Here is a 25,203-nt window from a genome sequence, read left to right on the forward strand (position 1 = left end):
GTGTAAAGACACTGAAAACCCAAGAGTGTCTATTTACCAGGATATTTTATTGCTTTATTCACAATCATATTTAGGAACTATTAATGGTACTTTATATTTATGAAGGCCTTCACATTCATGGCTTTTCCCTATCCTGTAAAAACAAAATAATCTCTAAAAATGTGCTGAAGTAATTAGAAAGGTTTGGTATTTTTTAAACTGTGTCACAAAACAGTAATGGCAACTGTGCCAGGCAGTGGATGGGATTATTGCTACCTTGTTTATTGTGGCCTCATCAGCTCCATGAACTCTCAGCCAGTTTATGAGATCAGGGTCTTCGGTCCCTGTGCCAGTGGAATGACGATGACGGACAGACAATCCAGGAATATCTGGAACAAGCATATTTGAGACAAGGTTTTCTGTTGCCAAAGCAACCTTTTGTCATTTTTGACTCCTCAAGCACTTCAGTGAGCTTTTGCTTCAAGTGTAGAATACCAGTATACCCATAAATAAATGCCAATTCCCAAAGAACACACTTAATTACAATTTATAGACAGTTATACATTAATTTCTCTGCTTGGTTAGGGTATAGTTAAAGTAGTGTGAACATTGACACACACAACATTTTTCTGCCCTCTTCTGAAAATGACTTTGCTAGTACAAAGCACATCAATTTCACTGTCACTCTTTCTACACTAAGGTTGTTGCATCAATTAACTGAACTGTTCAGTGTAACTCATACAATTGCTGCACAGGCAATGTCTTAGGCTGAGGATCAGCTGCTTTTGGAAGCAACACTTAGAAGCACATTACACAGAAATATCAAACTGCATTAGCACTTCCACCTTCTTCAGGGCAGACACAGCAAACTCAGCTTTTCTCAGTAACATTTAAGTTGTATTTGCATCTCACCAATTAAGTGTATTTGCATCTCGCCTCTTGAACTTTCACTGTAACAATTGGAACAGTCTGTAATTCAAGGAACATATATCGAAACATACTAGATTATCCTCTTTAGGAATAATATTTATTCAGTAGGATATGAGCCTTGCTCTCTTCCAAATAATCACAAACAAAAATATTCAAATCATACTCATTCCCTGTACTGTGATTAACAAATCCAGTAATTTGTTTCCACAATGCACATTCTTACTTCAGAGCAAACCCTACCAGAAGCAGCACAATAAAGCATCTTTGCTGAGGCTACCTCAATAAACTGGACAGACATTCAGCTGGCACTTTGTCATCTGTAGCGAGTATGAAACTTTTCTTTAAAAATTCTTCTCACTTACCTATTGGCTGTGACCTGAGCTGTAGGTTCCTGATCTCTTGATCTTTTTCTTCTATAGCTTGATGCAAGAGGACTTGAAATTCTCTCTCCTTTTGAACTAACTCCTCCAATAACCTGTGAAGTAATGAGAAAAAAAAACAAACATTTCCTTCAGTAGCTTCAAATTTTCAGGAAAGGAAAGATCTTACTATACCTAAACTGGAAACATTCATGGCAAAGACAAGGACAGAATTCCTCAGCTTTCACTGAAGGTATATTCTTTCACTACAAATTGATTTTGATCTATATCAAGACACAAACATTCATACAGAAGCCCCAAACACACCAGCATCCACATAAACATTCACCCACTAAACAAGTGGTATGGTAGAATATTTCAGTAAAATTTCCACACCTGTGCTCTGTTTTAAACAAAACTGGAACTGAGAACAAATATCAAAGTGGTTCATAATCTAAGGGTTAAACCTTTGTAAGGAAAAATGCCAGTTCACATCTCTCCAGCAGACATTTTCAAAGGTATGGAAAGGGTAGAGCAGTGATGAAAATGTGGTGAAAACATATGGTTGCATTTCATAAATATGAAAAAAGCTTCTCAACCACACAAGGGCTGTCCCTTCCTCACATATAAGGTACTTTGTGCCTGCCCTCCTAGACTATATTAAGAGTGAGAAAAGAGGAGGCAAAATACTTGCCTACTTCCCTAAGCAATTATTTCTGAGAATGTAAAGCAGAAGTAAATTGAAACTCATGTTTGACCTCCTTCATAAGACAAACCCAGAGAGAAACCTGTAGAGATTCAGTGGCTAGCACCATTTGAGCTGATCAAAAGAAAATAGAATATAACGGAAAATTAGTATGTAAAACTGCTGCAATTTGTTCTTTTAGAAAAGTGGTTTAGTAAAATGCAGGACTTGTGAATGATATCTTATCAGGAACTTGGTCAAAATTTGGACATGGAGAGCAGATTCATGAACCTAAAATTGACTCCTGAGTCTTCAGAAGTTCTGCCTTGAAAGGACTGCAGCATCTTCATCCCTTTCTTGAAACCTCTGTCAGCCTGAGAACTGTGCAATAACTGTTCTATTTCAGCATGTTTCCTTTTATTTATCCATGTATTATTATTTTTTTTCATTTATACCAGTTGAGCACTGCAACCCTTTTCTGAAAGACAGGAATTCAGTTAGAAAATATGCCACAGAAGCCCCTTACCTGCCTTTGCACAGGGGTAAACTGAATCCCGCATGATTGCATTGTAAAAACATCTTGCCCTACTTTTAGCTTGCATGCAGGCTCACTAGAAACATATTTGCACTTGAGTGCTTCCACACCTGAGCTAAGAAACCTTAACAAGTCCACCCTGCATGGGAACAGAGCTGGTTGCTGCATCACCCACAGCTTGGGTGTAGGGTGTATTCTCAGTGCAAACCGATACTCTGTCCAGACAGGTCACCTTTCAGTTAATTTATTCCTAGTCTATCTATTCTGGTTGGAAAAGGCCTTCAGGGCCAATAAAATAATCCATTATTTTCTCCTGATAACTGCTTGCTGCTTGTGCCAATAAAGCTTTCAAAAATATTTTTTTTAATTCTCTATTATTTATTAAAAATTTCTGCATGAATGACTGGATGTGATTATTTGGCCAAAGGCTTTGCATTTGAGAAATTTACAGAAGCAAAATGCTAGCAAAAAAAAGTACCTCTACAAGCTGATCAGTTTGGAGGCTATTCCCCACCATAAGCTGGGGAAGTAAAGTGAGTCAATCAAAAATATTTATGTATTTCTCTAGGTATAGCAATAAGACAATCAAAATATTTCTCAGTGGTCACAAGTAAAAAAAATTAACTGTGACATAAGGACCCCAAAATACTCATACTTTATTAAATACAGTACAGTCTAATGAATTACTCTAATTATGGCAACCTTCTCAGACACATGTAAAAGTAAAGTGTAATTTAATATTTAATTTCAAATGAAAATGTAGCTCCAACACATTTTCTACCAGGATGACAACTGTCTTATTGAAGACATGTTCTCTTTCTATCAAGGTCACATTTAAAATTTACTGAGGTCAGTGTCATAAATCACATACTGCAAAAGCGAAATATCTATTTTAACTAGACTATTTGGTATATTTTAATGAAAAGAAAACAAAATATATAGAAGATGATTTAGATTTTTCTCTGACATTGCTTAAAAAAACAACAAAACCTTAAAGAACCACTTTTCACTTGCACAAAGTGCAAGACATATTTCTGAAAAAAACCACAATATCCAAATTTCTGGTTCATTTCTTCTCTTAAGCAAAACACCTATTTTCCCCATCTTTCTCTTTAATAAAAAGCTAATGGTTGCTGGTAAAAACAGATTCTCCCTGCAGTGACTTCTGTGCACAAAACAAATCTGAAGTAGTTTCTTATGGAGTTTCTGTGTAGCTGTCTATTAGCTTGAGTTCACTTGCTGAGAATAGCTAAAGAAAAGAACAGCAAGTTCTGCCTTAATGGAAACAAAACATAACACCATTTATCAGCCACACAGAGCACACCAAAGAGAGAAAAAGCAGAAGTTTGGCAGCAAGTCAGTTTTTTACAGACCTTCCCTGAAAGGGCACCTGAAATCAAGTCTGACCTTAACTTGCTTCACTCTGGTTTTGTTGAAATTCATACAACTATGTAAGTGATCAGTCACAGCTAAAAAAGGATGATCATTAAAGGGAACAACTTACACTGCAATGGAATTTTGGCACTGTCACTAGTATTCCAGCTTATATATATTTTGAAAGCTAACCAAAGCATATTGCTGTGAGCAGGCTAGTGTCCCTGCCTCCTGATATCCAGACTTACCTGTTTGTCTCTAATTTTAGCCTGCCCAGCTGGACACTCAGTGATCTGTGAGCAGCCTGGGAGTCATGGGACACCGTAGAGCTGAGTGTGCTAACACCTGAGGTAGCTACTGCATCCTCCAAGACAATGCAAGGCTGCTGGATGGTTTGATTCTGAGGCTGTTCATCTTGATCTTCAACTTCTATATCATCTTGATCAGCTGTATCACTTTCAGATGCAAGGCTAAAATGTGGCCTCAATTCTATTAAAATATAAGCAAGAGAAAAACCACCAAAGAAGTTAAGCATAAGTTAAATATTAAAACAAAAGCAGACCCAAGTGACTGTTTCCAGATCATCCTATAGCTTTGGTTACAACAGACCTGAAATTTCTGTAACAGGACAAGAGATATTTTCTAGGGGTTTAAGAGCACTCAAAACATAACAGCACCTTTGTTTATACAGATTATTATTCTGCCTATCAAAGAGCTGTAAAAAACAAACATCTGTATGAACATGATTCCTGATTTGGCTGCCATTTTATGACAAATTGTGCTGAAGTATCATCTATAGCAGAGTTTCTTTTGCTTAATTTCATTCTCAGTAGTTTGCATTTACTTATGTGTCTGACTTGAAACATTTTATTGAACAAATAGCCATTATTTCTTTTCTATCCAGGTATTCCTGCTGTTGCTGCTCTGGCATTTTTATCATTCCATCCTTATAAGAATACCATGTTCACAAAAAAATTGCATTCAAACATAAAGAAATTATAAAAAGGCCCCTCTCCCAACAATTAAAAGCACACATCCCTTCTCCTTATCAGAGAGAACGCTGCCTATTTTGTAATGATGCACATCCACACAACTACAAACACAAAGCTATACCCTGGTTTCTGTTGTTCCCTGTTTAAACTACCTGCCAGAGCCTACTAGGTATGCAAGATATGTATACTAGATCTGACACTCCTACACAACCTATTAGTGTTAACAACATCTGTTTGTTTATTCTAACTATTTAATATAAATCTTTCTTCTTTCTTTCCTTCAATTGTGGCTCCTTATTTCTAAGAACTCCCCCTAGTCTCCTCACCAAAATGTAATATTTTTCCTGAATCCCACTTGCTTTATGCCCTTTCTGCTGAGTAACTAAACTAAGAAGTGTGTTTATCTTCCTTACAAAAGAAGCTTTTGTTCCTTGATCTATTTCACCTCTTCATTTCAATGCTACATACCTTCCTCAAGGTATATAGCATTGAATATAATAAGGTCAACAGAGCTGTGCTTCCTCTAAATTCAGGAAAGCAGATTTATTATGTAGCAGTTACCCAAATATTGCTAGGCAAATATGTCTGGATTTGCTTTGAACTTCTGTTCTTATTAGCAGGATGTACAAGTTCTTTGCCATTGTTCACCACTAGGCAGCATAATATTGGCTTTGTACCATTCCTTAAACATCCCATAACTTTTAGAAGTGTTAAGGGCAGTGATAAATCTCCATATTATAAGAAAAATAATTAAGAAAAAAGAGTGAGAAAAAGGCAAGGGAAAGTAATCAGAAGTAGAGAAGCAGCAGGTGATCAGTGCCTGAAAACCACTGGGGCACAGAGGCTTTTGTTTAAGCTTGACCACCTACAATTAATGCTGTCACTGAGCTGTATGGGGAAGAACAGACTACTAAGGAGGAATTCCACAGTTACTCCTATTACACAGCAATGAAGTACATTCCTGTAAGAGGTGTTCAGCATTCTAATCAGAAGACAGGAATTTCTTTGTGACCTGAAAGTAACACATAAACTCTATTTATATCTTGTTGTTTGTGCTAGGGATATGGAAAGTAAGGAGAATAGGAATAGATGTAACTTTCAAAGTAATTTTCAGATCCCCTTATTGATAATCTAAGACTCAACCCACTGCAGGAAACAGAAATGTAAGTATTCTGACTTAAAGCATTAAATGAAAATTATTTTGTGATATTTGAAAATATCACCATTAATTCCATTACCATTAATTCCAGCATTAGAAGTTAAGAAGAAGCAGAAAAACTAAACTTGGAAATAGGTAGAGAAGTAACAGAATGGGCTACAGTTTCATCTAAACAGACTCTTTCCCTCAGTGAAACCCTACACTCTAAAGCCACATTTAAAATACAATGTAGAAATTGCAGGCACTGCAGACCTGTTTGTTTGGTTTTGGCAGGTTTTAAGTCAAGGTTTTGGGGTTGTTTGGGTTTGTTGTATTTTGGGATTTTCTTAAGACAGCTTCTGGCCATAAGCAATAGGCCACATTTTGCACCTCAAAAAATTAGGTCCCAGAGCACCTTAACCTACTACTACTCACCGTGTTGCAGAATCATTTAGATTACACATTGTGGAAAGGTGCTTTCCAATGCAGCTTGAACAATACACAGATTAATTTCTGAATTGCAAAACAGACAGTGAACAGGAAAAAGGCCACTGCTGATTTCAAAATCTTAAGTGAAGCATAATGATCAACAACTCTAAAGCATGTTTAAAGAGATCAGCTGATAAACATTTGCTGAGTATTAAGAATGACTCACCTGGGACCAGAATTGTAATAGCAGTCTGCACAGCTTTTCTGATTATGCTGTCCAGTGCAAACATCCAATGTGGCTTAATATTATGATTTCGGAGAACTTTATTGACCTAGTGAGAGAAAATTCAGTTCAGATATTACATATCCCACAGCTTAAAATGACAATATATGTCATATGAAGTGTTTAAACTTCTAGATGCTATATCCAAGCAGATGATTACAATTATTTCTTGATAGTAACATTATCAACTTCATCTATTTTAATATAGTCATGCAATATGTTGTATTTTTTTCATCAAGTACTGGTTGCTGTGTTAGGTGACAGTTGATGGCTGTGATACTTAACCTTCATGGCTGTGGAGAGAAACTTCAGAAGAATGCAAGCAAGACAAATAACAAGGACTATGTTATGAAAGGCTTGCAGCTGAAGCTAATTAATCTTGTTACTTTTTTTGGCATCACTTTCACTGCTTGCTCTGAGCACTACTTGTCTATTCCAAAGTACAATTGTAGGAAATATAAAAGAACTAACGTAATGCTGCTCCTACTTAATTCTGAAACTAGTTAATTAATATTAGTTTAAACAATTAGGGAACTTCATTTGTGTGCTGTACCATTTTCTCTTTCCTTCTGCTTCTTACTTTATATAGTCTAATGGTTTTCTACTCTGATTTGCTCCTAATTGCCTACAGACCTGCTTACAAACTGCTTTGAGTCATATTTTACATACAAAACTATCAAGTTACAGCATTATAAAAAAAGGAGCAACTACTGATAATGAAAAAAAGTGGAAAAAAGATACTTCACTCTTCCTAAAAAAGGGATAAGTTCAATTCCCTCATTCTGTGATAACCTTTCTGTAAAAAATGACTGAAGTCACACAAATGATGCCTTCAGAGGATACGTAAAAGTTACTAATCCTACTATTTTCACTGCCAAAAAGCAAGAGTATTCAGTGATGCAGTAATTTATGCAGGTACCTGCACTGGCTTTGGTTGGGATGGAGTGAATTTCTTTCACAGCAGTCCACATGGTGCTATGTTTTAGACTGTGACTAAAACAGCCTTGATAGCACACACGTTTCATCTCCTGCTGCGCAAAGCTTACATGCTGTAAAGGCTGCCTCTGTTCCTTACACTGCCCCAGCAGTGAGGGGGCTGTGGGTGGACTAAAGGCTGGAGTGGCACATGGCTGGCACAGCTGGAGCAGCTGACTTAGGAAATATTCCCTTGTGTATGGGCAATACATTTGATGAGCAATAAACTAGAGGCTGCTTTTTCCAAAGAAGCTGCTGCTCAGGGACTGGCTGGGCACAAGTCTGCTGTTGGTGACTGACTGCTTTTGCAACACTTGTGAGCTTTTTTCCCCCCTTTCACTTATTTAACAATCTTTATTTTGACCCACAAATTTTCTCACTTTTGGTCCTTCGAATTCTCTCCCTCCTCCTGTTGGGAGGGAGTGAATGAGTGACTGGGTAGGGGTTTTCCTCTACCTGCCAGCCAGGGTCCACCCAGCACAGCAGTACCTGTGTCTGCTCAATTCTATGGCCGATGGCCACGAGATGGCACTTGGACACTGTGTTTGGACTTGGAGAGCTGTGCAGTGCCAGGGGAGCCTGCCTTGGGCCTGACACCTGGGCAGCAGCTGCCCCTAAGGCTTGCCCACTGCCCTCTGAGGCAACTCAGCTCCTCTCTGCGAGCACTTTGCACCTTCCCAAACCAACGGCTGCCAAGACAGTGACATGTTTAGCTAAGTCTAGCTTTACTGAGAACTGAAGAAACAAAATCTAACTTTGTCAAGATCACAACCATCCATAGTAATGTGATTTAGTTATTTATATGACATCACAAAATTACTTTTTCTTGGTTGGTCTGATAAGGATGTTGTGATTATTAAACACTGTAACCTAAGATCAACTTATTAAGTACCAAGAGCAAGGGAACCACTTTCCCTCACTTTTAGCAGTACCTCAGTCTCTGCAGCATCTGAGGTCTTGATACTGTCCCGGATTTCAGTGTAGAATAGAAATCTATTGTATGGCCAAAATAATTAAGATTGCACACATATAAAGCAAAGTTTTTCTTTTAACTTTCTGTGGGTTTAGTTAAATAACAGATAGTAATGAAAGAGACACTTATCAGTTAAAAAAAGCAACTTGTAATTATGAAGTTAACAGAAAGTAAATTTTTTACTGATAAGAATACAACCCAGGAAATTACTACCAAACAACTGATGCCCAGCAACATCTTTATCAAAGAGCACAAGTATTTATACTATTACCCCCTGCATTGTTTTCTTGACCTTGTATTCTTGTTTTTTCTCCTCCAGTATCAAAACAATATTAATATGAGATTAATAGAGAGAGCTGAAAACATACTCAAAAGAATCAAAAACTTTTGATTTGTAGAAAGATCTCTTTCACAGATTCATTTAACACTTATTTTTAATAAAAGCATCTAATCTTGTTAGTGTAGTCTATGCAACACTTTACATGATATGCCATCCTTCCTGACTTGTCTTCTACTTGTCTGAGTGCCCCAGGTTTGAATTCTAAAAGGCTCATCCACCTCAAATACCTACCTGAATTGTCATTTCATTTTTACTACATGACTTCAGTCTGGACAAGTGATGTTCAGTACAGCTGCACCCTCCCATGTTCATTATTCATCCTAATAATTAAGCCTAACTGTTTGGGAACTAACACTTAAATACATATCTTAAGAAAACACTTGCTGTTTGTAAACTGGCTATTTAAGGGCTACCCATGCATGTGTTTGGCTGCTCAATGTAGGAAATGATAAATCTTGCATTTATTATTAGTAGAAAAGTAACAATCCTCCTTATCCTGCTTATTATAAATTGAAATGATAATTTTAGTTTGGCAGAAATCTGCTAATCAAAATACCAAAAATAAGAATTAATATAGTATTACAAGATAGACAGACTACTATGGGGGGCAATGCATTAATTTGTAAGACAAGTTTAAGAGATCTGCATTTATGTAGGATAAACCTGACATTTATTGTAAGTCTTATTACCCAGGAAACCTTCAAAAATGAGATTTTTTAAAAAGGCTTTCTTGCCTTACTATTATGACACAATATTCACACAATTATTCTGAACTTGCTTTATCTTTAATCAGTAAGATCGCAGTAGTGTTCAGGGTCTGTGTCCTGCCAAAGGATCACAAGGCAACCAAACCAAGTCACTGCTATGGGTTCAGATTTTGCTATTACAGTTTCAAAGCCCTCAAATATTATTGTTTCAGCAGCTCTGGGTGGAAGTTAAACAAGTTCACTTTGGTCCTGGTTTATTTCGTTTTTTTCAGTTTAGGTGAACAAATTTCTGAGTAAAAACGCAACTTACAGCATCTTGAAAACCAAACAGCACAAGCTGCACTTGGCTGATACCATGGCTATCAAAGTCCAACTCCAGCTTCAATTTTGAAAGCGTGGTTGCGATGATTTTGCGATCAGTGGACCGTACAAACTCTCTGAGGCTGGAAACGAGTGTTGTGATATGTTCCCATTTTAGCTTGGGTTCTTCAGCTCCCTGGGAGAAGAGAGGGGAAAAGAAATAGTTTTGATAGTCATCTTTTTGAAACATACATCCAGAAAGACTTCAGTAAATAATGTCAGCCGGCACTATGGGTTTTCAGAAACTCTGCTGCTATGGTTAAGGGCAAGGTGCAGCTGCAGGTCAGGTGCTGGTGGCAGCATAACTGCAGCAGCACAGAGCTCTGGGGCTGGGCTCCCTGGGGACAGGCAGGGAGGAACTCATTGAACAGGTAGCTGACTTCATTTTACACCATTTGCTGAAGAATGTGTGCACACTGTAGTGTGTATGTGTCTTTGTACAGCAATGAATAAAGATATGAATAAATATACTGTGCACTGGGTACTACAAATGACTCATAATTGCAAACACACACATGCTTTGCAGTGCTTCTAATTTCTGGGTGCCTCTCAGAGACAATGTGCAAAGTCCTACAGCAGCATTTAAAAGAAGAGATTAGTCAAAGTTATGCAGGAGGCTTACAAAGGTACTCCTTGTTTCTTATGTAATTTCCTAATTTCCCTTAATACAGAACTTCTACACTTGGCTGTTCTTAAAGCAAGTCTACAAAGATCTCACCTTTCTAGTATAAATATTCATATGCCTATTTTTAAAAGCTTTTGTGATCATGAGCTACCAAAAGCAAAAAGCTCAAAAGCATTCATCAGAATAACCAGCCTAAGTAACCAGGAAGCAGAGCACTGTATTTGCTCTTATAATTAAAGTTATGCTAAGTGAATGCCAATTTCAAAGCCAAATCTTAAATTAAGCCAGAGTTGTAGTTCAACATGAAGTATTAGATGCTTATTCTGAAGGAAGTAAAGTAAATATTTATATAGACTAAGGATATCCAACATTGATTTCTGTAAAAGAAGGACATATGGTGTTTGGTTCTATTGCATTTGCCAGTTTTATGCCATGAATGTTATGGCTGGCCAGACACCAAGAACTCTTGTTTGCCAGTAACACTGAGCTTTTAACTATAGTCAAGTAATTCTGATCAGGATGAAACAAGGATAATTTTATTGAGAAAGAAGCTTAAAAAACTTCTAGTGCAGTCAAAAATACCACTGACTAAAACATCCACCTAAGATAAAAGGTCCTAGCCTCTGATCTTGATCTGCTTTGAAGAATTCACCTGATGATTTTCTACGCAGAAGTGGATCTCTCACTGCTCTGCAGTAGCCAATCTTCTTTCCAGGTAAATAATTAAAAAGCCATTAGGGCAGATAGGTAAAGGCACACCATAGCCCTTGACTAGAAGATCCAAGTCCACCAAGGCACTAGGCACCATGGGGACAGAAGGAGCAGTATGACTTGCTAATTAGAAATAGTGACCTATTTTGTGAGGAGTATTCTCCTCCCCTAGCCCTCAAACCCAATGACTTTACTGAAAGCTTTCTTGTGAAATGTGTTTGTGAAGAGAAAAACTCTATGAAATCCTAAACCCTGATGAGGCCTAACAAGCAAGCCAGGCTTGTTCTATTAGTAATTTCTTGCATTTCTCAAGGGAGAAAACAGTCTTTGGGAGTCAGAGCTCATCATCCTTTTGAAGGGCAGCCAGTCACATGAACATGAGTTTTGAACTCTTTGGCTCTAAAATTCTGCGTCTCTGCTTCTCTCTCAAGCTGTTCCAGCCCAAGCTGAGAAAGGCATGAAACACTGAGCACACTCTCTGGGATTTGTGATTGAGTTTCAGCCTCTCACAATCACTTATTATTACTTGCATACACATGCAAAAACTGTGTCTTCTACAACAACACTCTCACAAAGCACAGATCACAAATGTCTTTCTCACTGCCTTATCTTTTAATATTTTCTGTAGTTACTAGGATAACTGTGGGTTGTTCTCTCCCCCTCCCAAGAGTTAGAAGCTGTTTTTATTTGCATGGCACCCATTTCCATTTATATGCATAATAATCATACTGGTTTGTGTCAGTTTCTAAACACTAGTGTCTTTAGAAGATGAGTTGTCATGTTTTATACAAATGTTTTAGACCAGCAATACTTTGCCTTGAGAGTGAAGTGAATTAATTAACTACTAACACACACACAAACAAGAACAAAAAATCCTGTCATCCAATTACAGTGTTGCAACACTTAGCAGTGAGGTCATGATCTGTTATTTCTTCAGTGTTGTCCTGAACTGATACATCATCATAATGAATCATCCCCACAAAAGAGTGCCAAAAGGTCATTCTGCAATTATTTTGTTGATTGTTGTAGCTCTCACAATTACTACATCTTCGCTCCTTACGTGCTCCCAACCACACTGAAGGATAGCTGCAATTTGTTTTCTTCCCAGCCCCCTCTTTCCCCTGTTATGGCTGTTGGCTAGGAGGCAATGGTGTATCCATCAGCCCCATTTTTTCTATACAATAGCCTAACATAAGGCCAGAGCAGGCCAAAGGACCTAAACCTCCCTCTGTCAAACCAGTCAGTCGGAACACAGAACTTTAAAAGGAGGTCAAGATAGTCCACTCCTGGAGATCATCTACCGTATATGAGTTACTCAAATTTGAAAAGCACTGGAAAAATAGAGTATCATGAAAACATGTTTTTCTGTTGTCTTGCCAGTACTAATACCCAGGTATATACATAGTAATTACAAACAAAAAGGCCTATTTAATGCATCATGAACAATTTCAAAGCCTGTTTTTAATAGCCCAAATCAAACAGTAAAAAAAAAGCTTACATGGTGTACGCTTTCTAGTTTAATCAAACTTCATTTCTAGTTGCTTTACTATGTTTAATTTCAAGAGTTCCAGGTAACTGCAGAGAAGTCTTAGAATTCCATAAAATTCTTGCTGCCCTCTGAAATTACCTGAGTCAGAGCTTCCATCAGGTTCCTCACCACCTGCTCTTGGTCCTCAGTTAATATTCTGTGGAGGGTGGCTCTCCTTTCACTATCCTTCTTCAGCATGAAAAACCCAGAATCTTTCTCTTCAGGTGAAGGAGGTGCACTGTGATCCTCAAAATGTTCATCTGGGATGCTGAATAACACAGTGAAAAGAAACATTACAAAAACCATCCTGATGCACACATTCCTAATCTACTGTCTAACAAAAATGTCAGGTAGCTCTTTACCTCAGAAAAAGGGACCGGATTCCCTTCCCATCTTTTTCTCCACAGGATTTGGCTCTTGTTTTGAAAGAGAATGGATCAATTTTTAATTCTGTATCAGGTGAGACAGAACCATATTCACTGCTGCTACTTGTATCTTCCACCAGAACAGGGACAGGTAAGGATATGCTCCGAAGATACTCTATTTGTATAGGAATATTAAGAAATTAGAATTTAATAATGCCATCAGAGTTTTGAAGTGAAGATTATTTTTTCAGAGGAGACAGAAAAACTCCAGCCTTCCCTCATACAAACACAAAATATTAGAGAAAAATTGACAAAAAACACCTAAAACTTTTTTGTCTGGAATAGAGTTATCTTTCAGGCATGTTTTTATTCCTGAAAGATGGAAATGCTGGGCTTCTTGTGAGTTCATTCACAGAACTTCAACACTGAAGTGAACGTGCATCCCCTATCATGACTTCCTGCAATAGGAAAACTTTTCTATAGGGTAAGTTGTCCAAGCACCTTCCAAGATCTTAATATTATGGGTGTATATATTTATATATACACTACACATAAGTGTAGATACTAAAACAGATATTAGATACATTTCTTCATCAAATTCATTTGTACAAGTTTAATTAATTCATAACCATTGACTAATAATAATAAACATGCAGTGAAATCATAACTTTTAGTTTTAAATCCAGAGCACACATTGCCACTGCAGGAAACTACTCATATCTATTTCACATATGCACATTTGAAAATGTACTTTAATATCCATTCAGCATGAAGGTAACTATGTGTGTGTTCAGTTCCCTCCTGCACTCTCTCAGTTAATTTCCTGAAAGAGAGGAGTATCCTGTATCCTGGTCTGACAAGGGGTCCCAAATGCATTCTGGTTTGTCACTTACAGAATTTAGTCTAATAAAAATCTATGCTCTCACTCTCCATAAACCTTGGTTCTGTGGCTACTATAAAACAGCCATTGGTTTCCACCAAAAGTCCCCATAAATGACAGCACAGCCCTACAAGCCTGTATCACCCACCTGCCTGCACAATTAAGCCATAGTCTGGTAGGATTAAAAACAGTACTTCAGATATGCACAATGAGTTAGATGTTCCTAACAGAGAAGGGTCACTTATCTTCACAATTGTGACCACTTCTCTTTCCATCTTTTTAGTGTTGAGAAATTATACAAGGATAAGTGATAACTACATTATCTACACAGGTATGGTTTTGATGGAGAAGTAGGTTAAAACTCACCATTTTGGTTGGCTGAAAGGACTGTGTGAGAAAAGGAAAGAGAAAAAAGGAAGTTAAATATGCTGAAATTAACTGAGAAAAGTCTAAAGGGTAACTTCCCATTTTTATGGATTATCTCAATTCTCCTGACTGCAGTCTCCAAAAGTGTAATCTATTGCAATTTAATTTTATTCTGAGGGGGTGGAAACCACAATAAAAGTGATCATCAACTATCATCTCTTTACCTGATATTTTTATTTCTTTAATATCATGCTAAAAATATACAGAAGATATTTTCCCAAGTATATATCTACACACAATAGAATATGTTATTACTGCTCTCAAAACTCCTTCACTACTTTCCATAATTTAGAACACTACAGGAAATGAACACTTCCTGAAATGAAATTTCATGAAACAAAAATAATGCAGTGTATGCACATTTGCTATGGGACAAAGATTAATTCTGCTTATGTAGAAAACTCCACTGAGATTTAATAGCCTGTTCTAACCTTACACAAAATATACTCTATATAAATATACTTTCAATGAAAACATATGCAAATTTAAAAAGAGGGAAAATGAAACAAAAATGCAACAACCATAAAAGCTGCACAAAATCACAGACTTTTAAAAAATACTAGAAATATTTCTATAAATTGACTTCTGCGACAACATGGTAACAGAATTCTGATACAACAGCATTTCAGCAGTAAGCTGCCAGTAGAGAAGGCCACAACTGAGCATTCACATGGGATGGAGATCCACTGTGTTCACCTTAAAGACTAAATCAGCAGTTCCAGGAAACATGGGCAAGAGGAAACTTCCAGATTGAATTTAGCAATGCTTACCTGAGAGCTTTGAAGGAGACTTTCTTTTCTTGCTTGAAACCTTCAAGAATTCATCTATAAGTAGCTCATGAGCAAAAGCTCGTTTATCAGGATCTGGTTCAAAGCAACGCAATATGAAAGCCTTGGCTTCTGCAGACATGGATTCGGGAATTTCTGGGTGTATTTTAAACATCCCCACCTGAGACAAATAAAGGGAGAAACAATGGCCTGAACTGTTCTTCCTCCCAAACGCTAAACAACATCAAAAAACTGTTTAGATAGTAGAAGTGGTATATCATTTTCAGGTTTTAATATTAACCTTATACAACTAGTTTATTAAATCAGAGAAAAAAAACCCAAACTATTACAAACTGCATAAACAATTGCATTTAAAAATCCCCACAGCTGCAAGTAGAGGCTCTTCACAAAGCAGAGAACTGTTTCTTTTTCTCAGTTTGGTGTTTTTTCTTAACACCCAGGCTCCTGAATATCTGCTACCTTTCTACTAATCTGTTCAAAAATACAGAGTGCTCCCTCTCAGGTGAATCAGATTATTGTTCTTAAGAGAATCCAAGCACTTCCTTTATCTCCCTTTCTTGCAACCTTTAATTCTCCAAAACAGTCATCAGATTTCCTATGTTTAGAAATATGACTCAGCTGTACAAAAAAGATATCTGACCTTAAACATGGCTGCTTGAGGTTCTCCCAGTTCATAAAATGGGGGTTTCCCTGTAGCCATCTCAATGATTGTGCATCCCAAAGACCAGATGTCTGCAGCCTTCCCATAGCCACGTGGCCCTTTGTCTATGATCTCTGGTGCCATATACTGGAGGGTACCTGTTTAAAACACACTCTTTTTTGTTTACTTAGGTGTAATAATGCTGCAAATAGATAGCTAAAAGACAAGAGGAACAAAATGACTGAGGAGTGAGCAATATCAGAAGAGTTAAAAAATCTCCTTTTATTATTCAAAATTCAAAAATTTTCACATGCATTCTATATAAAACTCAAAATACTGCTCAAGATATTAAAGCATTTGGTATCATCTACTGATCTGGAGATCGCTTTTCAATGTCCAATGACAACTGCTAAATGTTTCAATGAGCTTTCAATCAAGGATCAAAGAGAGCTTTCTTTTTTTTTTTTTTTATCTTAAGATTAAAATACGGGAAAGAACTCTGAATTGTACCCAGAGCGGAAAAGGAAGAGAAACCTGAGATCTTAACCTAAAAGAGTAGGTGAGATGAACATTTTCTTCTGAAGTAAGGGAATTAATGCGACACATCATCCTGCACTCTGTTCCTTTTTCAGAAGCAATGGAAGGGCAAAGGATGGAATTAAAGTAACAACAGCCACTTCTCATTTTACATAACTATTTAATGCAGTGTCACTGCATGATTTAACACCCAAATCAAATTATCAAGCAGAGGGAGGAGTAACTGAATGACAGGTTCTGCAGATATGCAATTCTGGCCATGAAGTCAGGATGTCCAAGCCAATCATGAAAGAAAAAGATCAGCAAGATGAAAAAGCTACACGCACAAAGGAGACAGACTCAAATAAAGCACAGGAGAGAAACAGCTCTTCTGCTGTAGAGGACTTTGATGTCACAAGTGGAACATCCAAAACAGCACTCTCTTTGAACAGTGCATGCAAGTACAGCGTGTAGCTTAAGATTATATCTCCGAAAGTTATTCTTCCAGTAACCTTTTATACTGATTTGAAGTCAATGAAAGTTCAGCATCTGTGGATTCTGACCCTACATACACAGTTCGAGTGAGGATAAGAAAAATCTCCTCTGGGAACATACCAGTGAAGGTTTCAGTACAAGGATTGATTCCTGCAAGTCTCTTTGAAGTTCCAAAGTCCGAAATCTTTAACACTCCACTGTATGTGTTGATAAGCACGTTATCACCCTGAGGAAAAGAACATGCAGAGCAATTATTATTCTCTGCAGACCCTTTATCTAAGACTTTTTGCATAACCTGTTTCTACAACACACTCTTTACTAAGTAAGTGACTTCTTAAGAGAGGAGATGAAAGAGAAATCAATAGTGTTCCTGCCATATGCAATCCCATTAACAAAACCTTCATCTTAGAGTGAATTTCCCCTCTTACCAGAAGGAGTTCAGTTAAAGAATACTAAAAGAGGGAAAATGGCTTTTTTTAAAAAACAAGCCAAGCACTTTTTCATCTGCAATCTCCTTGGAAAAGAACTTGCTAATTATACCATCCACAATCTTCTTCACCTCAATCAGATTTTATGAAAGTTCAGTCATGTCTTTGAAACCAGAAAACAAAGTATCTACTTTGTCATATATTAGGTTGCTATATGAGAATTTTCCTAAAATAAAAAAAAAAAAACCATATTTTGTTGGTGCAAATTGAAATCAACAATGGTTCACCTATGTAACCCATGGCTGAGTATAGCAGAGAGCTTTCAGAAAAAAAGGTTTTAAATTAAAGGATAAATAAATGGTTATGCAGCTACATAACACTGTCAGGCTTAGTTCTCTGCAAATCCTTACCTTTATGTCTCGATGCACTATTTGATTATCATGGAGGTATTTTAATCCTTCAAGAATCTGCTTGGTGTAAAAGCCAATTGTCTGCTCATTATTTTTTAATGGTCCCCACTTTGATCGTAGAAGAGCAGAAAGACTGCCTGTAATTTTGGAGAGCAAAAAGTGAGAATAAAAATCCAATTAAATTCTGCTTTCTCCCCCAAAGGTAAAAAAGTAACAAGAAGCATCAATCCCAATCCAAGTGTAGGCATCTTGTCTATAACCAAAGTCCTCTCCAGTCAAATGCTTTCTTGCATCACCACTGGCCTGTGCAATTAAAGAGAGAGTATCAGTATCCCCTGGGCAGTTTGCAAAAACTGAAGCCCATGGGAAGGACTTGCATTGGAGAAGATCATGGAGGACTGTCTCTCTTGGAAGGGACCCCATCCATGTTGGAGCAGGGTAAGGAAGTGAGGAGTCCTCCTCTTGAGGAGGAAGGAGTGACAATTTCCATGAACTGACCACTTTCCCCATCCCCCTGCACCACAGGTAGGAGAAGAGAAAATCCTAAGTGAATCTAAGTCCAGAAAGAAGGGAGGGGTAGCAGGAACGTGTTTCTAAGATTTGGCTGTATTTCTCATTACCCTACTCTGATTGGGTTGACAATGAATTAAATGAGTCTCCCCTAGTCAAGTCCATTTTGCCTGTGAGGGTAACTGATGAGTGATCTCTCCCTGCCCTTATCATGACCCATGAGCCTTGGGTTGCATTTTCTCTCCCCTATCCAGCTGAGGAGCAGAATGACAGAGTGGCTTTGGTGGGCACCTGGGATCCAGCCAAGGTCAGTCCATCACTGATTTGTAGGTAAATGGAGCTCAACTGCTATAGCAATGATCTGAGATTTATTGGTAGCACACCATATCTAACTACTCAAGCAGTTTGAAGACACAGTTATCCCTATTGATTTCAGAAAGAGACACTGTAGAATATTACATCTGTATGAAATATGTCTCATGGCCCTATTATATGTTTTTATACTTTTAAAATGCTAAAAAAAACAAAAAAAACCCAATCAACCACCAAACCAGTCTTCTCCCAAAACTTACCACCTGGCACCTGTTCCATGAATATTTTGATGAAGCCATTCTCACTAAGAGAACCTAAATACTGGACAATGTTCTTATGTTTGAGATGCTTATGCAAAGCTATTTCTTCATGCAGAGGTTGGGAGTACCTGGAAAGCAAAGAAGCAGTTTATTCTTCACCTTGGTGAAAAAAGCCTTGAAACAGCTTACTTTGAAAACGAGTATTTGTTAAATGAATTTAACAACACTGTTTGTGACCAGCACATACTAAAATATTATGCGTTCATATGTAAATACAAATAACATATAAAAAAATATAATATTGTGTATTCATACATACAAAATGTTACAAACATACATAGAGTGAGGAAAAATAATTCTGAAAAATAAACTACACTCCACTCTAATTCCAAGAGAACAGTTGTGAAAGTGGTTGGATTCATATTGGTGCCAAAGTGAACTAGTAAACTATAAAGCCAGTGTATAAATAAAAACAGTTCAATAATGACAATTAATCACCATTTAAATTTTATGTTAGAAGCCTTTGCTGAAGTCTAGATGGGGCATCAGAGTAAGAAAACAGAAATAATTAATCAAGATATATTTAAAACAACAGATCGAAACAACTTTACCAAATTCAATTTAGTCCAAGGTAAAGTATTTTTAAGAGATATGCTTTTCAACAGGCTTTTTGGCAAGAAAGTTTCTGGAGTCAGGATCTGTCTCCAGTGTTGAACACCACCAGAATTCAGCAGCTGATGTGGTGAGGTAATGTATTAGTTCCATCCTGAGACTCTTCCTAACTTAGGCCTGCCCTAATCCTTCCCTTGGAGGTGGGTCAGCTGTCAGATTTTGTGTATTTTCTGTGTATTTCTGGCAAAATGAAGACAATATGCTGACAGTCTGGTAGCTATCTTCTCTAAAGCACTAACATCTGTGGCAACACTTTCAGGGTAGCTGAAATAGATGAAGGACACCGACCTCCTTCTGTCAGTCCAAATGTGAAAAGTAGTTCCAGCATTTGCAATTGAGGTTGTTGTGGGAAAAGTACCTGTGACTTTCACTCCCTTTTATCACCTCTCCCTCAAAGAGCATCAAGCTACTAGTGGAGGTTGAACTCTTAATATGGTGTAGGGAAAAGAAAAAAAAAGTGATCATCTGAAAATCCCACTGGAGAATAACTGTTGTAGAAAATAATTATTTGGTTAATGAAAAGTATGATTATGCAACTCTGAGTCCGTTTACTAAAAACTAATTTGAGTTTTGTCTTACCTCTCCACATGATTATAAATATTCTGACTACATTGTTAGTCATACAGAAATGCAAAATCAAAGATTGCATTCCTGAATTAATATCTCATTCCTGCTAATGAGATATTAATTCTGAGCAGCAGCAGAGAGACCATTATAATCCTTCCACCTGCACTTTTAAACAGCACAGTTGAGACTTGAGCAACAAAATAATTTTTCAAATAAAGTAAAGCCATAAGAAAATTTTTCCCTAGGATGAAGCACTTTTTGTTTTAGAATTTAATCACTAGAAGACTTTAAATGGTATGAACAAAAATTCTTAATCATCATCATAGAATGGTTGGAATTAGGGAGCGACTTTAAAGCTTCAACCCTCCTGACATGTGAAAGGCTATCTCCCACTGGACCAAGTTGCTCAAGGCTTTATCCAAGCTGGCCTTGTCAGTCTCTCTTCCCTTATCTGCCACTGCTGTAACCCTGTCACAGAAGGCCATCAAATTTGTTAGGTGTGATTTGTCCTTAGTGTTGCCACGTCTGCTGTCACCAATCATCTCATTATTTTCCATGTGCCTTAACACAGTTTTAAAGAGCACCTATTCCATGATCAAAATCAACAGAGAGGTGGAACCTTTATTAAGTTCCCTGGCTCTTCCTTATTCCCTTTTTAAAAACAGGGGGTTTATTTCCCTTTTCTGGTCTGTGGGAACCCATGGATGCAACTCTTCAGGCCCCATGGACATGCGCATGTTCAGGTTCCTCAGATGGCCTCAAACCTGATCTTCTACAGAGTGTGGTTTTTGATTCTCCCAATCCCTACCCTTGCCTCCTGTGGCTTGGATGGTGTAGCTGGAGCAATTGTTGAAGACTCAGCCTTCTAATGTCCTGGATACCCAGGCCTCTTGTTTCTTCCTGGAGAAGGTCCACATGTTCCCTAGCCTTTCTTTATCACAATGTACTTACAGAAGCTTTTCATGATGTCCTTGACATCCCTGGTGAGATTTACTTCTGTTAGGTACTTTTGCTTTCCTAACCTGATCCCTGGCTGCTCACACAATATCCAATTTCTTTGTATTCCTCCCAGGCTACGTGTCCTTGCTTCCACCCTTTGTAGGCTTCCTTTTTATGTCTGAGTTTTCCAGGAGATGCTTTTTCCTTCAAACAGCTCTCCTGGCTTTTTTTCCTGGTTTCCTCTTTGTTGGAATGGAGAATGTGTCTCTGTAGTCTAACATTTCCTGACAAGTATATTATTCAATAGCTTTTATTCAACATATAGCAAAATTGAAGACTCGCTGTTTTTTGCATAGAAATATTTTAATTTCCAGCCCTGCCTGACTCAGAACTTATATATTTTTTACAAATTCAAAAGGTGGTAATTCTTACTTATAAAATAATACAAATTAACTTCAGAGATTGTTTTCTTTCAATAGACTTTCAAGGTGTGAAAAGATCAGGTTACAACTAATCAGAAATGAATTAATAAATTTTTCTTACTTTGCTATTAAAAGAATAATACTTGAAATTCTTTCTGGAAGCCTCTAAATATTTAGATGAAAGACTAACAGCCTCCTAACAATCTCTTTTTGTGGTACCCTTCGCACATTGAACCTGAAACCTTTTCTGTTAAAAATTCTTTTAAAATGTGTATTGGAGAAGAAAAATCTGGATTTTTTTTTCTTTGAAGTAGTTACTGCTGTATTCAGGCTATCTTTCTATTAATCACAGTTGTTACAAGAAAATTCTTCTAACATACACAAAACTTGCAACTATTTTGGGTCAACAGATTATTTTATGCAATAAGGCCATACTTTCTGGGAAATCATAACATATATTGAAGTTCAATTTGGAATAACAATATAGAGGATGGAAGGATTCCCCTCTCCATAATCTAAGTTCTAATACCTTTAAGAGATTATAAGAATGGAGAAATTATTAAACCACATATCCATTTGACCAGCCAATCTATAAATGAGTTCCAAAAGATCAAGAAGGGCTAATTTTTAAACATCAAAGAAAAAATAAGTCAGAACAGAATAACGAAAAAGACAGACCCATGAAGAAGAAACTGAGCTAAGCTTGACAGTTTAATACAATCAGTTTCCCTTGGAAACTCTTTAGATTTCATATCACTTTTATCACAATATTTGTGGAAATCTGTGTATGCAAAATAGCATAAGACTATGAAGACCGGTAGACTTCATATACACAAATACTAAGGACAGGAAGTGGCTGGTCCTTACATGGAAAACTTAATACAGGAGAGAGAGTTACACATACAGAGACACTCAGCATTAAAAAAAAATTAACAAAGAGATTATTCCACATGATTTATTCTAATGTTGAGGCTTCAAAATATTTGGTGCAAAAACAAGAAAGAAAAATGTCTTTATCAACAATTCAGGCCCGGAATTTTAAAGGACTGCACAAATAATGAATTTCAATAGGTCTTTTATGAGGACATGCCAGCGTATGTCTAGGTAGATAGGGCTCATGACCAGATGTTTGAAGTAATATTCGGCACTTCAATGGGTTTTTTGTTTAGTTTTCATTTGTTTCAAAGAAAAAAACACTAGTACCAAACCCAGCAAACACCTAAATTCTCAATTGTGATCACAATCTACTCCACAACTTGGAAACATTTAATTACAAAGAAAGGGAACACTACTATATACTGCAGACAGGTAATTTATTGGCAGCTTTGTCGAAGAGGCACTCTTTGATCAGCAAATTGATTGAACACATTAATGATGAAATCATGTAATGCCCAAAATTTGGAATTAGCCAGAGTTACTATACCTGCTGTCTCTCTCTGGGATTTCTTTAATTGCAATTCTGACTTGATTGCTCAGATCTCGTCCTGCATACACAATGCCGTACGTTCCTTTTCCCAGAATGACTCGCTCACCATTCTCATCATACTCATAATCATACTGCAGAGCAAACAACAACAACAACATGAAATGGAGCAGAAGGATAACACTTATTCCATCTGACCCTGTGATCATAACTAAGGCATCCAAGATGCCAGTTAGCTTTCTGCAGAACACAGAGGATGAAGGAAAAATAACACTTTAAGATGACAACTGGGATGCCGTGCAGACACACCGATGTTTCCCCAGTGGCTTCTGAGGTAGCCTTTTCAGGGAAGAGCTGAGCTGGGCTCTACCCAGTCGGTGCAGTTCCAAATCGTGTCTCAGAGAGCAGCTCCCGCAGCTCTGCCAGCAGGAGCTCTACAAGCAGAGCCGACAACAGAGGGCACTCACTGTGCGCCAGACGGAGAGCCCAGCTCCTGCTCGGGCACAGGGAGCAAGGCAGGACACACTTCATTCCTCCCAGGGGCTCTCCTGACCTCCCCACGGCTTCCAAAACCAGCACAGCCTCAATTCTGACACTGCCAGGTCTGCCAGCAGACTGTGCCAATGGAGGTTAGTCAGCACTGCAGCGCATTTAAGCGTGGTTTCAGCTGAGTTGGAATTTCAAACAGCCTAAGGCCAGCCCCAAAACATTTGTTAGAGAGATTACCAATGGGTCCCCTTGTGTAACGCAGACACAGAATTTCACAAGCTCACTCCTGTGCTAAACCCAGTAGCTTAGGCCTAGTTAAAGTATTTTTTTTTATTTTCTTCCATATAAAGACAGCTATCTTTTTAATAAAAGAAAGAATTCACTACTTCTTTTAGTAGTTTGTTTCAACAATGAATTATTCTCATGGTTGTCATGCCTCTTAATGAATTTTTTTTGTTTTCATTATTAAATTACATTTTTATTCAACAGAGTAAAGAGACCATTAGCACATTGCTATTTTTCCTGCAAAAATACTTACCACTGTAATGAAGTCACCCACTGCTTTTCTTTTTGCTAAAATAAACAAACAGGCACCCTAAGGTTCTCAACAGAGGCTCTTTTTCTCTGCCCCGAGTCACCCTAGTGGTTTCCCTGTGTTCAATCTCTGATTTCAGAGAGAGAATGTTATAAAATGTGTTATAAAATGCTAACATCAAAATGGGGACAGAGAGCTGTCTGTATTCATCACACAGCACTGACTCTCTCAGTTAGTTATGGATGTCTCTAGAGCTTCAAAACACCAGAATTTCATGTGATAGGACAGGGGCTTAGGTATTCTATTCTGCTCCCTGCCACCTAAAAGAAGGCTTAAACACCTTAAGAACTGCAATTGCACCCAATAGTCTGGTACTACCTCTCCAACTGTGTGTGTGTGTCCAGATAAAACTCCAGGTGAGAACACAGTGTAAACAGTAACTTCACTAATTAACTTCATTAATCCCTAGAAAAGGAATGAATAATTTACTTCAGTGAAGTACTAGACTAGAAGCCCATAATTTTGTATGTTGAGAGAAAAAAAAGCACAAATACCTCTAGAGAATCTCCATCACATTCCCCTTCCTCTGTAGTCTTCCCCATTTCTTCAGTGATACTGTTCACCATGTCAAAAAATCTGTACCAAAAATAAAAAGGAGAGGAAAAAAGCAAACACACACTTGAGACAGTAACTTGAGACAGTATAGGAACAAAGTAATGAAGGGATCAAGAGAGGAATTAAGTACAGTAATTATTATTTTATATGACTACATATTATGTAATAACAATGTATATATAATTTATACAGCCAGTATAAATTCAGTATTCAAGCTTGCATTTCTTGCAGAAGAAAAATTTGGTTTACATGGTTATTTAGCCATCAAAATCTGAAGTGCTTCTACTCCTTTTGCATGTGCAAAAAATCCATGATATCTGAAATTACCAGTGGAATTAGTATTTCAAAATCCACAGCTCAGTTGAAATGCTTATCCTATACCACATTTCTTTATGTCCATTGAAAGCACTGAAGCATCATGAGAAGTGCCGGGAAGTTTTGCTACATTTGGAAGAGATTTTGTAGTGTAGGAAGGCTAGCTTCAAGTTTTTCCTTGAATGGAAAGGATTTCATAACCTTTCATTTAAAAAATTATATTATTATACTATTATACTTATACTATATACTTATATTATTATATACTATTAT

At 37.4% G+C, this 25,203-nt stretch overlaps 1 protein-coding gene across 1 annotated transcript in view; it reads right to left on the minus strand.

The window, feature by feature from the left end:
• Positions 1-25,203, minus strand: part of MAP3K5 (mitogen-activated protein kinase kinase kinase 5) — a 98,796-nt gene that overhangs the window by 2,181 nt on the left and 71,412 nt on the right. Inside the window, exons 14-28 of the mRNA XM_036380260.2 lie at positions 24,555-24,636; positions 22,977-23,110; positions 18,954-19,081; positions 17,872-18,008; positions 17,154-17,259; positions 16,023-16,180; positions 15,365-15,542; positions 14,535-14,555; positions 13,286-13,463; positions 13,023-13,191; positions 10,010-10,195; positions 6,648-6,753; positions 4,111-4,351; positions 1,272-1,384; positions 256-368 (exon numbers count right to left, since the gene is read on the minus strand). Of these exons, the coding sequence (XP_036236153.1) occupies positions 256-368; positions 1,272-1,384; positions 4,111-4,351; positions 6,648-6,753; positions 10,010-10,195; positions 13,023-13,191; positions 13,286-13,463; positions 14,535-14,555; positions 15,365-15,542; positions 16,023-16,180; positions 17,154-17,259; positions 17,872-18,008; positions 18,954-19,081; positions 22,977-23,110; positions 24,555-24,636 (2,050 nt within the window). The remainder of the gene's footprint in view (positions 1-255; positions 369-1,271; positions 1,385-4,110; positions 4,352-6,647; positions 6,754-10,009; positions 10,196-13,022; positions 13,192-13,285; positions 13,464-14,534; positions 14,556-15,364; positions 15,543-16,022; positions 16,181-17,153; positions 17,260-17,871; positions 18,009-18,953; positions 19,082-22,976; positions 23,111-24,554; positions 24,637-25,203) is intronic.

Source organism: Molothrus ater, chromosome 3, assembly GCF_012460135.2.
Source record: "Molothrus ater isolate BHLD 08-10-18 breed brown headed cowbird chromosome 3, BPBGC_Mater_1.1, whole genome shotgun sequence".
In the NCBI taxonomy this organism is placed as follows: domain Eukaryota; kingdom Metazoa; phylum Chordata; class Aves; order Passeriformes; family Icteridae; genus Molothrus; species Molothrus ater.